The following is a 14,306-nucleotide window of genomic DNA, read 5'->3' on the forward strand; positions in this document are numbered from 1 at the left end:
AACAGCGGGAGAATAAGGAGTCTTTAGCACTATCACCCTAGTCCCTCGAATTACTTTGGAGTCCTTGGTTTTCGTTTTGTTAAAATACAGTCACTCACAAGGGAAAGTCAGGAACAGAACCAGGGCGTGAGGGAGGGGCATCATAATCATAATAATCATCATTGCATCATAATTCTGATGTTTGAGATACAAACCAACTTCACAGGGTTGTTGTGAGGAAAAACCTAAGTATGTAGTGCTTTTTGGAATTTTTGTAATTTTTTAAATTTTTAAAATAAAAGTTTTCTGAAACATGTGTGTCAGTCAGATGTATGTTGGGGGGCGCGGCGTGGGGGCCCCAATTTCAGTGCTTGCCCCGGGCGCCGTTTTCCCTAGTTACGCCTCTGCTGCATACATAGGCTATAGTCCATTCCCAGGAAGGAGAGGTGCCGGGGACGGGAGCCCCTCTACTCATCCACCCTAGAAGCGTGTGTGGTTGGTGGTGGCGGCGGGACCACCTGTGTGTGGTGTGAAGGTGAAGGGAAAGCCCGGCTCTGCAGCCAAGCAAAGAGCCGCCTGTGTGTGCCTGGCACTGGCGTATCACAGCGACGGCTGGATGATCTCCTGCGAAGCAAGGAGTGGAAAGGGTCTTTCGCTCCTCCTCGTTCCCGCAAGCCAGCCAGCATCAACCCTCCTCAATCCCAGCGGCGGCCGCTTGCTCGGCGAGCGTTGGCTGCCGCCGGCCGCTCCCCAGTGAGGCTGCGCTGAGGCTGGCATGCCGAATGGCTGAAGCGCCTGCCCTGCTCATTCTAGCAGCAGCGGCGGCGGCAGCAGCAGGACCCACAGACGGACGACGGACGGATTCCAGCCGGCCGGGGAAAAAGCCGCTCCCCTCCCTGCCGCTGTCCCAGGAGCCCCTCAGCGCCATGGTCTCCTGGATCATCTCCAGGCTAGTGGTGTGAGTAGATTGTGTGACCCTCCCTCTGCGTTTCTCTCAGGACCCCCGTGTGTTTGCAGCACCACGGGAGGCTTGTTGCAGCTTATGCCGCTCTGTCTGGGTACATGCGGCTTGCACCGAATGCGTCGGCTAATAATACCTGATCATGGTGACCAGCCGTCTAAATTTAGCTGGGCTCAAGCTGCCGCTGATGCGCTGGGTTTCCTGCACTCAGCAGCAAGCAAAGACCGGCCTGCGGTTTAGACAATTTTTTGTTTTTGTTTTTACTGCAAGCGGACTAGATAATGCTGGACTGGAATAGGGATTATTTCTATATTAGCGGCGCTAAATGCACAGGATGGATGATATCGGGATGAATGCATTTGAAGGCCACTCGATAAGCAGGTCGATTTGCCGCTTGCAAATGAGGCCGTGTATGGGCATGGAAGGGAAACGAAAAGGCAAAAATCGAGCATCGAAAAGAGAAGGGGGGGAAACGCCGCTTTGTTATTGCCAATACATAATGCCCGCAGAAACTCGCTAGAGGGCGCTGTCTAGACCCATCCCACGGGAGGTGGGCTCGGGGGTAGGGAGAGAAAGTGCTTTTAATTGTTAATTGCAGTTCATACTGCATAAAATACACACGCAAAGGCACGAGTTGTCTTCCTTTGCAGTCGAAATCAGAAATTTATTCGTTTGTATATGGCTTTGAGGGGAAATCGGGGAGGGGGTTTCTGCTGCTTCAACACTTGCTTTGATGGTGCTAATTGGATGTCATGGTGAGTCTGGGACTCGCTGTACAGGAATCCCGTGGAAATTCTTCCTAGGCAAGCAAACAATGGAGTGCGTTTCCACGACCATCCGAACTTCCAAAGGGCTTCCTATGAGAAGGGAGTCAGAGGGGAAAGAAGCATATGTGGATTTGTGTGTGCCTGTGCCTGCTGCAATGTGGAGCAAAAGTGAGAGATGATTCTCTCCCCTCCCCCCCCATAGATGCTTCTTTTTTGAAATGTGATTTGCCAAGGCTAGGAAGCAATGGAATGGATCCAAATACATGGCAGTGTTCCTTGGGCATTTGCTGGGTAGTGTCCCAGGTCGCTGGAGATGGTATGTTATTGGAGTCTCAGGACTCTCTTCAGATAGAAAAACGTATGCCGGTGCCAGGGGGGAAGTTCTGTCCTTTTACCTGGTTCCTGACTGCCCAAGTGAAAGACAGGAAGACGGTGGGATTGATTTTAGTTTCCTCTCTTTAACAGTCAAGAGGCTTTTTGATGACAGATGATCATATATTTAAACAACAAAGCATTTCAAGGGTTGCGGAGTAGAACATTTCTCCCTTTAAGCTGACAAGTGATATGATCTTGATCAGTCTGCAGCTGTCGCTTACTGTGTTTGGCTTGCTCTTTATTAGGGTGAAGCATGTTAGATACTAAATGATGTAATGCAAACCATATAACTTGAGTATTTTGCTGATTTTTTAAAAAAATAGATGACAATTCAGGTTGTGTTTCTTGGTTCTTCCTCTTTGCTCCAATCTTTTGTGTCAAATGTCCATGCTTAGAAGATGCAATTCCGTTTTCCTGTAGGTTTGATACAATTTAATATAGTTTATCATTTGATCATTAAATTAAAGTCCATTTTGAAATCTCTTATGTGAGGTACATTGTTTGCTCTTCTCATAAGAAATCTCTTTGAAATAGTGGTATCAGGTGTGGGGTTTGGAGGAACAAAGACAATGCAAGGAAAGGCAGTAATATAATGGAGGCATTTCCATACAGTTTGCAGGGTGGGGTGGGGTGGGGTGTGGAGTGCAGTATATATGCATCTGGAACTCTTTTGTTGTGTGCAGCCCACAAACAAAAAATGTGTCCTTCTATGAGAATATGACATCATGCTGTGGTTGCTTAGGCCTGGACTTACAAGAGTTAACCACTTGATTGTGTAAAAAGGCCCTTACTAAATTTTATTTATTTATTTATTTATTTATTTATTTATTTATTTATTTAAATTAGATATATACACACACAATTTCATACAGTAAAGAAGAGCCTCCCTCTGAACTTGCCTATTTGTGTATAGGTATGGTTTTAAAATACTCATCAGGGTCATACAAATTTTGATTAGAGCTTCAGTGAAACGGGTATGTGTGCAGAAGCAGAAGCATCCCTCCAAAAAGGTGGCCCCTGCAGTCCACCAAAGACCCTAAGCTCCCCCTTAAGTGCAAAATAAAAATAAAAATCAGAGCTCTGGGGTCCATTTGTTAAAATGAACATGTGCTAATGCAAAACCTGCCTATTTGAAGCAAACATGGAGCATTCCTAAATGAGGGAGGGGATGAGGGAACATGCAGACTCTGTTAGGTGCTTCCAGAAGAGAACATTTCAAACCTCAAAAAACTGATTTCTTTTGGAAATGATGGACAATAGTACACACTCCTCTGATGTAATGTCTTAGAGCTATTGTTCCATCTTTAAGAGGTGTGGTTTAAATATGTGCAGTGACATTTCAGATTACTGAACTCTTCTGCATGCCTCTTCACTTCTGTACCTGGATACACCTTAATCTTTATATTTCTGGTAACCAGCAGATACGTTTTAGTGGCAGTTTATTTTTAATTGAATTGGAAATTAGCACAATAATGCTTTCCCATGATATATTTTTTTAAAAAACAATATTTGCACAAGCAAGTGTAATTGTTCCAATAAAACATTAAATTTAAAAATGGTGGTATTAGGGAAACAAGAAACCTTTTCAACCATTGTTTGAAATCTGGGAGAAGCAAAGGGTGGACATTTGCTGCATCTCTGCAATTTTTCTAGCACGGTCTCCATGCATGCCTGGTTTCAATAATTACTATGGTGGAGGAAATGGAAGAGGAGAATGGACACTACCTCTACTATGCCATGCCCGCTTGTATGGACGGGACATAGTGGGTTGGATAAAGTGGGCTGTAGCTCAGTGGTAGAGCATCGGTTCAAGATTCAATCCCCAGCATCTCCAGGTAGGGTTGAGAAAAATTCCTGCTTGAAGCCCTGGAGAGTCACTCCCAGTTAGTCTAGAGTGACAATGCTGAGCTAGATGGACCAATGGTCTGACTCCATATAATGCAGTTTTCCTATGTTCCTAAAAAGTGCTACATTCATGGAAGGGTGTCAGTTGAAGTTTTGTATTTCACAGAAACTGAAAAACAACCATTGGGTAGCACGAAGAGCCCCTCATCTAGAAACACCTTTATTTTAATTGGCTTCCAGATAGGATCTGGTGGGGGGAAATTCTCAAAGCATCAGTTAGGGAGAAATCACTCTACAGAATCAGTGAACTGGGATGCAGCCCAACTGCAACAATTGGAACGTAGAGACATAGGCAGGTCACCATCTGGGCTGCTATGTACAAGCCGAGAGCAACAGTGACCAATTATGGACAATGGGAGGTGTGAAGTAATGAGGCCTGCAGTAAGGAAGGATGATACATGGGCCCCACCTGCTCATCAATGGGAGCCTCTAGTCCCATTGGCACCAAGATAGCTTGGAGGTCTTTAAAAAGGCTGGATAGCATTGCAGGTTCCTATAAGAGCCACCCCTGAGATGTCTGAAGGGACCATTCAGTGATAAGGGCTACAGCACCTCTCTACAGATTCTCGCTGTGATTTTTATTGGTTTCAACTTTGAGGTGTATGTATGTGCATATAAATTTGATTTGCTTTCTCCAGATGGAATGTAAATTTGCAAAACTATCTCTTTGTCCAGTTACCACTGTAATTTTGCTTTATTCAAGTATTATGAAGTTGTTTTAGGAAGATGTAGCACAGTGCAAGATCTCTTTCAGTTCAACTGCCTCTTTCTTTTGTACATTTACTTAATTTTTAACATATGTCTTACGCTTTAAGACCTAAGGCCACTTGTGGGTTTCTAATCTATCCATGAGACAGCTCTGTCTTAATAAAAAGATTAGTTACACAGATGAGTGAGCAATTAATTTCTAGATTATGCCTAGATTTTATTCTGGTTTCATTTGTTTGTTTGTTTGTTTTGGAGATTCTGTCTTTCTTAAGCTTATAGGGTCACTGTGATAGTTATTCTCTTCACTGAGGGATGGCATTTGTCTTCTCATCTGCCACTGAGAGATGACATATTAGTACCCTGAAGTTGGTTGTTATTGGGTTTTTTAAAATAGAATGAGAGAGAAAACCCTCATCATACTATGTTGTTGTTGTTGTTATTTCAATTGCTATACCGCCCTTCCAAAAATGGCTCAGGGAGGTTTACACAGAGAAATAATAAATAAATAAGATGGCTCTCTGTCCCCAAAGGGCTCACATTCTAAAAAGAAACACAAGATAGACACCAGCAACAGTCACTGGAGGTACTGTGCTGGGAGTGGATAGGGCCAGTTACTCTCCCCCTGCTAAATAAAGAGAATCACCACGGTAAAAGGTGCCTCTTTGTTTTAAATGGCATAAAGCATATTTCAATATCGCATTACATGGAAACCATCCCTATTAATTCATATCAAGTCCAAGGAGAACATCTCACTCAGGTAATTATTGTTGCTCTTAATGACTAACATGTCTTGCTCATTAAGACCCCAGGTTAGATGCTAAAAAGAATATAACTTCCCTCCACTTCAGCCAAAGGCTTCCTGAGGCTTTCAGCAAATCTGAGTTCATATGATTCCAGAACCAATCACTTCAGCTGACAGTTTCACAGCCGGCGGGGGGAAGGGATCATCCTTTGTTCCTCTGGGAGTTTTCTCATTCTTCATATCTGCTTGTCCAAATCATGCATTTTAATCTTACTGTCAATTTAATTGCCTTCAGGCTCAGGAGAGTCTCAGGGATGTGAGGCAGAAGGATGAAAGGGTGGGGCCAGGCCTTCTTTTTTGTATAGCAACTCTGCCTCAGCAAAACTTGCTGGAAATGCAGGTAAGAAGCATGTTGCCTGTCCTTCTAGCCCAAGAGTGGGTTTGGGATGGTGTGGGGAGAAGAAGCACCTTTTCATTTGGGGGAGGTGAGTGTTTTGAGATGTTTGCCCTCATAACCAGAGCCAGCATGGTGTAGTGGTTAGAGTGCTGGACTAGGACCGGGGAGACCCAAGTTCAAATCCCCATTCAGCCATGATACTAGCTGGGTGACTCTGGGCCAGTCACTTCTCTCTCAGCCTAACCTACTTCACAGGGTTGTTGTGAGGAGAAACTCAAGTATGTAATACACCGCTTTGGGCTCCTTGGAGGAAGAGCGGGATATAAATGTAATCAACAAACAAACAAACAAGGGCCATCCCAAATCCAGCTCCTGGCTGCTAGAAATGCATTGTCCTCTTGCCCCTCCCAAAGCTAAATCTCTGGTGAGCATGGTGTTGGAGATGATGTGTCTTTAATAAAATGCCTCCTCTTCCTTGAAACCAGCTACCTGTATTCTGATGGGTTTTCCTTTTTACACACTAGTGGAAACAAGATGCTTATGGGGACTGGATATTAGAGGTGGTATCCCAAAAACATTAGTCATAATGAAGACCTTCATGGCTATTTGATGTCAATTGATTTTGATTTCTATAATGGTGCTTAGTTTTGATTTCTATAATGGTCAATGGTGCTTAGTTTTGGTTTACTTTCTTTGGCTACAACATTGTATATTGTATAAACTATAAACAACCTAGTTTATAGTATATAAACTAGCCAACTCTCCTTCAGGTTGACAGGGGAGAGTGGAAGGGAGAAACATTGCAGTAGTCCATTAACTAGCCCCTTTACCTACCTGCATTGACTTTCCCACTTCCTCTACTTAACTCCCAGCCCTCCATCCATCTCTGGGGTCACTGCCATGGATCAGGTAAGGGAATGTTGGGAACTAACTTTATAGACAGTATTCCCTATTTTCACAAACCAGGGCAGTCTACATGCAGACATGCTGGGAGTGGAAGAAAGCAGGTATTTCATGTCAAACATCAGAAATCCCACCCACATGGATTCCTGTGTCAGCCATCCTAGAATTGCATGGTGGCAACTACTATATGCTCTCCTATACCAGTAGGTAACCCACCTCTTAGGGGCTCAGTTTCTAACACATCCTGGAATCAGATATGATCCCTCTTTGAACATGACCCTGGACTAATCGGAATGGGTTTATACTTCAAGGACACTCACGTCGCCTGAAGTTGCTGTGTCACATCTAGTTTGATCCTTAAAATGTTCTCCATTGAAACCCAGTCCTTCAGTATAATATGAGATGGCTAGCCAGAAGTATGATATTTCTTCTCTGTGGAGAAGCAAGCCAATTTTGATCTCCATAGGATTTGCAGTGGACTCTTAAAGGATAAAAGAACACATTTTAATTGGAGGTACATGGAGGCTTTACACACAGGGCTTCTACCACAAATCTCCTTCGGGAGAGTGTGTGTACGTTCACACACCAGCCAAACTTACCCTGAGGTCCCTTCGAGATTCTTGGACCCACTCCACACATGCTTTGTCTTGCGAATTCTAGCTTATCTCTAGATATTTCCAGGTTTTTAAAATGCTAGAGTAAATAGGGAGAGGCACTGACATGAAATCAAGCATGATAAAAAGGATACGTCCTTTACAAATGCAGATGTAGCTCTTCAGTACTCTCTCCCTCTCCCCCCCACTACCCACTTCTTGGCTAGAAGGAAAACACAAAGGCAAACAAACATGTGAACCTGCATCAAAAGCAAACCCGAGAGCAGAGGGGAGGGGCTGCTTTCCTCAATGCCGCGGGTGTACTTTGAAGTGGCTTTGCTCAACATTGACCCTGCAGCATGAAGCCATGTGCAAATAACTCCCTGGTGTGGCAGCCTTGATGAAGCTAAGCAGGTCTGGCTTTGATCAATGCTTGAATGGGAGACTGTTTGGGAACCCAAGGAACATGCCACTTCCATCATGGAAGAAAGTCAGGATAGAAATGTCATAAATAAAGGCTGCATGTTTTATACTAACTGCCATTTGGCTCCTCCTCCATCAGCAGCCATTCCACTTAACTGCATCTGATAAAAGGGTGGGAGGCAGTGAAGCCTTTTTTAACATCTCATCCGGGACCTGCTGTCATTTGGCCCCTCTCCTCCAATCACTATCACCTGCAGGGACTGAGCCACCCAGTCATTATGTAGCATCAGAACAAAGGTTGGCTCTTGAATATACTTATTTTTCTCTTCCCTTACTGTTCCTTCTGTACCACATCTTGTAGTTTGTCACTGTTTTGCTTTTTATTGTTCTTATTATTTATTATTATTCTTTTATGCCTTGAGTGCCCCTGTATTGGGGTAGAAACATGGGTTACTTTAAAAAAAAACCACCCAAAGAACACAAACAAATACTGAAGGGCTGTCGGCCATTAATTAGCATGATACTGATTCTGGAACATCTATATAATTATTTCTCAAAGATGGGATGCGTGGGGACGTGGCAGAAAGGAGGCAATTGTCTGACAGAGGGGGAGGAGGCGATTGTCTGACAGAGGGGGAGACATGCGCAAGAGTTCCAGCCACACATCCTGAGAGCACCTGCAACCGTCACCACCCTGGGAAGGAGGATGGGCGGTAGGCGAAGCCCCGACACCCTGAGGAGGCGGACAGGCAGTGGGAGGAGGACAGGCGGCGGGCAAAGCCCCGCCAGCCTGAGAAGAAGGACGGGTGGTGGGCAAAGCCCCGCTGCCCTGAGGAGGATGGCCGGAGGGAGGATGGGCGGCAGGCGAAGCCCCACCGCCCTGAGGAGGAGGACTGGTGGCAGGAGGAGGACGGCTGGTGGGCAAAGCCCTGCTGCCCTGAGGAGGAGGATGGGTGGTGAGAGGAGGACAGCTAGCGGGCGAAGCCCCACCGCCCTGAGGAGGAGGACGGCTGGCAGGAGGAAGACGGCCGGTGGGCAAAGACCCGCCGGCCTGAGATGGAGAATGGGTGGGAGGAGGATGGTCCACCAGATGTGTGACAGTGACGCGGCAGCAGCAGAGGGTCTGGGTGCGGTGGGGAGGCGGCAGCAGTGGGGTGAGGAGGAAGGGGCGGCGGGCCCTGGTGGGAGACCAGGAGAGAGAGCTGCCGAGGAGGGAAAGAAAGAGACTGAGGAGGAGGAAGCACCGCCATTGCAAGCTGCTGTGGATGGCCGAGCATGCAGCAAAAATAGGGTCGCTGGCCTCCTCGCAAGGAAGACAAGAGCTGGTGGGGAGAGGGAGGCGGGGGAGGTCAAGAAGAAGACGGCAGCGCCACTGCAAACAGCCAAGCAGCCAACAAAAATGGGCCTCCAGGCTCCTGGTGAGGAGGACGAGAACTGGCAGGAGGAGGGACGCAGAGGAGGAGGAGGTGCCATTGCGAGTGGCCGAGCAGACGGTAAAAACAGGGCTGCTGGCCTCCTAATGAGGAGGATGAGAGCTGCCAGCAGAGACGTCAGCAAGGGAGACTGGCTGAAGGGATGGGAAGAGAACTGGCTGAGCCCTGAAATGGAGGGAGAGTAAGGTAGAACTACAAGGGGGAGAAGGATCAGGGAGAACTAGGGGTGCAGACGCTCTGCGCCCGGTCAGCTAGTATGCATATAAAATGTAACCTGTCATGACCCTGAATCTGGCACCACCATGCAGCCACCTCCTTTTGGTAGCTGTTTTTTATACCCATATTTCCTATGCTGCAGTCCCTATATGGTTGGTACAAAATGACCACAAACATAACAAGTTTGCCTTGTTATAAAATTAGGCATAATCTGCCTAATTTCCTTTCACTATCCCTACAACTGGACTAAATTTGGTACAAATCAGATAGGTGGTCCACAAGTTAGTCCTCTTGTGCCTCAAATGTTCATGCGCCCACCATCTTGGATCAGGGTGGGTGACATCTTTAAAAACTGCACCATTGAGGTGTACCTGTGTGTCACTCACTACAACTGTATCAAATCTGCTTCAGATTGGTTAAGTGGTTTACAAGTTAGCCCACTTGCATCTCAAATGTTTATACGTCCACCATCTTGAATTGGAGTGGATTACATCATCACAAACTACGCCATTGAGGTGTCCCTGTGTGTCACTCACTACAACTGTGCCTAGTTTTCGTTCAAATTGGTTAGACAGTCCACGCTAGCCCATTTGCACCTCAAATGTTCGTGCATCCACCATATTTAATTGGAGTGGATATCATCATCACAGACGTGCCATTGGGGCATCCCTATTTATCCCTACAGCTGTAGCAAATTTGGTTCAAATCGATTAGACGGTTCACAAGTTAGCCCACTTGTGCCTCAAAAGTTTACACATCCGCCATCTTGAATGGGGGTGGATGACATCATCACAAACTATGCCATTGAGATGTCCTTATATGTCCCTACAACTGTACCTGATTTGGTTCATGTTGGTCCAGGTGTTGTGAAGTTGATGGTAGGGCAACACATAGGGTGATCTTATAAGCCTAAGTAGGCTATTCAGCATTTTTTTCTTTTCTTCTTAGTCTTGCTGCTGGGGGTGTATAGGATCCTGACTAAGTTATACTGATGTTAGCATGCTGCCAGTATAGTGGGAGTACTGGATTGCTCTGCCAATGCTCTTTACTAAAGATGATTCATCTTTCTAGCATCTAGCTATCATGTTCCCATACAAACATCTTCCATCTTTCTTTAGACTATTATTATTGTCAAACCTCAAGACCTTCCAGAATTGCTGACCATTTTTCTGAGGCAACAGGCCATCAGGAAGACACTCCCAGTTGTTGGGAGTATTTGGAACATTTGTTTTCCCCTGTCAAAACCCTGACACCCCGCTCTGTCCTATTAGTGACACTTGGGTAGAGCCATACAGACTCATAACTGTATGTTACTTTCTTAGGCTTAGGGTAGACTCTTAAGGAGTTCACATTGTTAGCCACATATGAGCTGTGAGTAAAAGAACATTGGTAAATACATTTATAGCCCATATCCTATGAAATAGATACTATCTAAAATAATATGAAATACATTTGAAAAGACTCAGTAGATATGCATTGGGCTCTAATAAAGCTGTGAAATATGTCAAATATTTTATATTGATTGTCTCTCTTTTGTCAGAGCTCAAAAGAAAACTTGTATTATATGACTGGCCATTTAGGGTCAGACTAAATGTGCAATGTAGCAGCTCCGATGCCAACAAATTAAAATGCCTTGACTGAAAATTGCAGAAAATGGTGGAACATTTCATCAAATTAAATTAAATTAAAGTCTATTGTGTTGGTATTATAAAGTATCTAAGCACTGATTAAGTGTGAGCATTTGACAATGCTAGTTCCTTAGGAAAATATCCTGAGAAGAAAATCCATTCCAGCTTATCTCTAGGCTAAGGGGAATTTTTCCCTCATGCTCTGGCCTTTCTCTTCCCCATTTATTTTTATTTTATTTAACACATTTTTATACTGCCCCATAAGCAAATCCCTGGGTAGTTCACAGTCTAAAAACACAATTAAAACATTAACACAATTAAAACAATTTAGAATACAGATTAAAACCCTGAACGTAAAACTTAAAAACTATAAACTAAAAGCCTGACTGAACAGGTATGTTTTCAGGTCCTTCTTAAAAACATCCCGAGAAGGGAGGGTCTCTAATTTAGTTAGGAAGCATGTTCCAAAGTCCCTGGGCAACCCTAGAAAAGGCCCAGTTTCTAGTCGTGAAGAACCGAGCCGGTGGCAACCGCAATTGGACCTCCACAGATGATCTTAATAGGCAGTGGGGTCCATGAAGGCCTAGGCTTTATTCACACATGCAATTCATCAATTAGTATATTAAACCATTTCTTCCATTCCTTTTTCAGCTCTGCCACATATGGGAATTATACCCTACACTCAAGCCTGCCTCCATGAAGTACTTATTTTCTCTTACTGCATGGTGCCCTGCCTTGTCTACTTGTTGCCTTTGGAGCATGATGAAGTCTGCTAGGGGTCGACAGGTCCTCTCACCTGCTCCACAACAGAGTATCCTGCTGGGAGAAGCTAGGCCCAAAGCGGACCACTAGCCTCCCCCGTCCAGGTCTCTGTAATCCATACCACCAGATCAGTTCCATCATCCACAATAATCAAATCATGGATGATTTCTGTTTTATTTTGAACTGACCTGGCATTACAAAGAAGGAAAGTGAGGTTCTGTGGGAGGTTGGTACTGCTCCCCAAGTTCAAATTGCTGGCAGAGGGGCTGGAAAGGGATAACAGCTATTAAATTTCTGATCTCCGTTACCCTGTAACGGCCTGTTATGCTGCCAACGCCACATCGTCCTCTGTTCCCCACCACCACTGGAATAGCCCCAGGGATAGTGAACACCTTCCCCACCATCTCAAGATACACCAAAACACCTATCTGTGTAGACCTAATTAATAAAGATAGGTTTCTGTACTGGTGAGTGACTGTAATAAAGAGATTGATTGATTGGAGAGAGAGGTTTTAAAAGCAACAGCATGACTTGCACCACCAGCCCTCAGTCCCATCCCAAAGTCCACCCCCAAAGTCTGCCCCCCTTTGACGGCCAGCTTTGGCAGCTATCTACAGGTGGCCGACCAAGTGTCCCACCGTCATCTGCTGTATATTTTCTGTATATAAGATTGAGCCAACTTGCGGTTCCTTTTGACCTCAGCCGCGATCATCTGGGTCAGTGTTTCTCAACTGCTGGTCCGTGGATTGGTGCCAGTCCGTGAGGAGTTGAGTGCCGGTCCATGTGGAACTCTCTGGAGCTCATTTCTAGGCATGCAGCCCTTACTGCTGGGATAACGTTCATTTCGAGGCAGGCAGCGAGGGCTGCCTGCCTAGAAATGAGCTCTGGAGAGCTCCTGGCAGTGGCATCCCCCACCGGCTCAAAATTGTTTTGGGGGATGCCTGGGGGTGGGAGCAAGGGGTGGCAACCCCTTTACGAACTGCTGGTCTTTGTGCACAAAGAATGTACCGGTCCATGACTCCAAAAACGTTGAGAAACACTGGTGTGGGTATTGTCTGCTCTGACTGACAGCGGCTATCCAAGGTTTCCCGGTCCTGCCTGGAGATGCCAGCGATTGAACCTGGGATCTTCTGTATATAAGCATGCAGATGCTCTTCCACTGAGCTATGGCCCCAACCACTATGGGGAATATCTTGCAGGGCTCACATGTAGTCAGTCATCCAAATGCAAACCAAGGTGGACCCTTAGGGGATGGGGCCCATCCAATGTTCTCTCTAATTTTTTTCATTGGTGTACGGAATGAGTTTTAGTCTGAGAAGCAGTATCAAGGCAGTGTGTGCGCCTGTGCATTCGGAATGGGGCCTTCTTGATTCAGCCTGAGTGGGATCAAAAATTAACTGAACAGACATCAAAAAACTTGTGAGCGCATGTGCACACACCTTAGAGGGAACACTGAACTCATCCTACCACGGCATTCTTTGACATGCTACTTCTCTGTAGAAAACAGAGAAGAACCATTTGTGGTAGGATGGTTATAGTTTCCTATAACCATTTTTAATGGGAATAATGCAACATCCAGCATGAAAAATGAAACACTCTAGCAGATAGGAGAACGTTGATGGCACCCCTAGCATGAGATTATGTCATTTGATTATCTGACTTGCAGCCAATTGAAATGTTAGGGTTATTTTAGAATTATGTCCCAGTTATGTGAATGGACACTTCTGTCAAGTAAGCGTACTTAGGATTGCAGCTGTGTAGCCTGATCCTATGCATGTTTGCTCAGACAAAGGCCATGCTGAATTCAATGGGGCTTGCTCCCAAATTAATATGCTTATAATGCAGCTTTATTTCCAAGTAAACAGGCATAGAACTGGACTGCTAGTCTCATGGTTATGGACTTTATCTTTAAATAATGAATTCCGTTTTTATATAAGTTAAGTAAACAAAACCCAGTTATGATCATTTTTATTCACAATTCCTAAAACAAGAAGTGCTGATGATTATGCATTGCTTGTTTTTGTATAAAAGCATTCCTTCTTGATCATCTTTCTTTGTTCTTTGAAGTATTTGGAAGAACTCGTATTTGAATGAGAGTCCCCTATCCTTCTCCTGGCTAGAGTCAGCACTGGAAGCTTATATTTAGAACACCATTGCATGTTGCCATGGCAATTGTGGAGATCTACATACATTCAGCTTTTGTAGCATATATTTCCCCATTGATCTTCATTCAGTTAAAATATTTATGTGCTTTCTATAAACATATTCTTCTGCTTTGAATTGAGGGCTCATGAATGATGCCCAGATTATAAAAACACAAACAATTCTAAATTTTACACAAAACAATATAATACAATGCAAATAATACACTTTAGACAATATACTTCTTCCTATCTCGCACATGTCAAACCCAGATAAAATTCCATTCCATCCAGTCCATGGTCTTTCAGTATTCCCAAGTCTCTTGATGCCACAATGTTTTTGTGAAATGGACACAGATCTGATGCAGACATG

The 14,306-nt window shown here is 44.8% G+C and overlaps 1 protein-coding gene across 5 annotated transcripts in view; it reads left to right on the forward strand.

The window, feature by feature from the left end:
- The first annotated feature begins 439 nt into the window (after positions 1-439).
- Positions 440-14,306, forward strand: part of REEP1 (receptor accessory protein 1) — a 102,741-nt gene continuing 88,874 nt past the window's right edge. For 2 of the 5 annotated variants that reach the window (XM_053259413.1, XM_053259414.1), the window contains exon 1: positions 440-937. In XM_053259413.1, the coding sequence (XP_053115388.1) occupies positions 762-937 (176 nt within the window). In that variant the 5' untranslated portion in view covers positions 440-761. Of the gene's footprint in view, positions 938-1,941; positions 2,024-14,306 lie in introns of those variants that run through there. The other 3 variants (XM_053259416.1, XM_053259417.1, XM_053259415.1) reach the window with 3 other exon arrangements.

Source organism: Hemicordylus capensis, chromosome 6 (assembly GCF_027244095.1).
Source record: "Hemicordylus capensis ecotype Gifberg chromosome 6, rHemCap1.1.pri, whole genome shotgun sequence".
In the NCBI taxonomy this organism is placed as follows: domain Eukaryota; kingdom Metazoa; phylum Chordata; class Lepidosauria; order Squamata; family Cordylidae; genus Hemicordylus; species Hemicordylus capensis.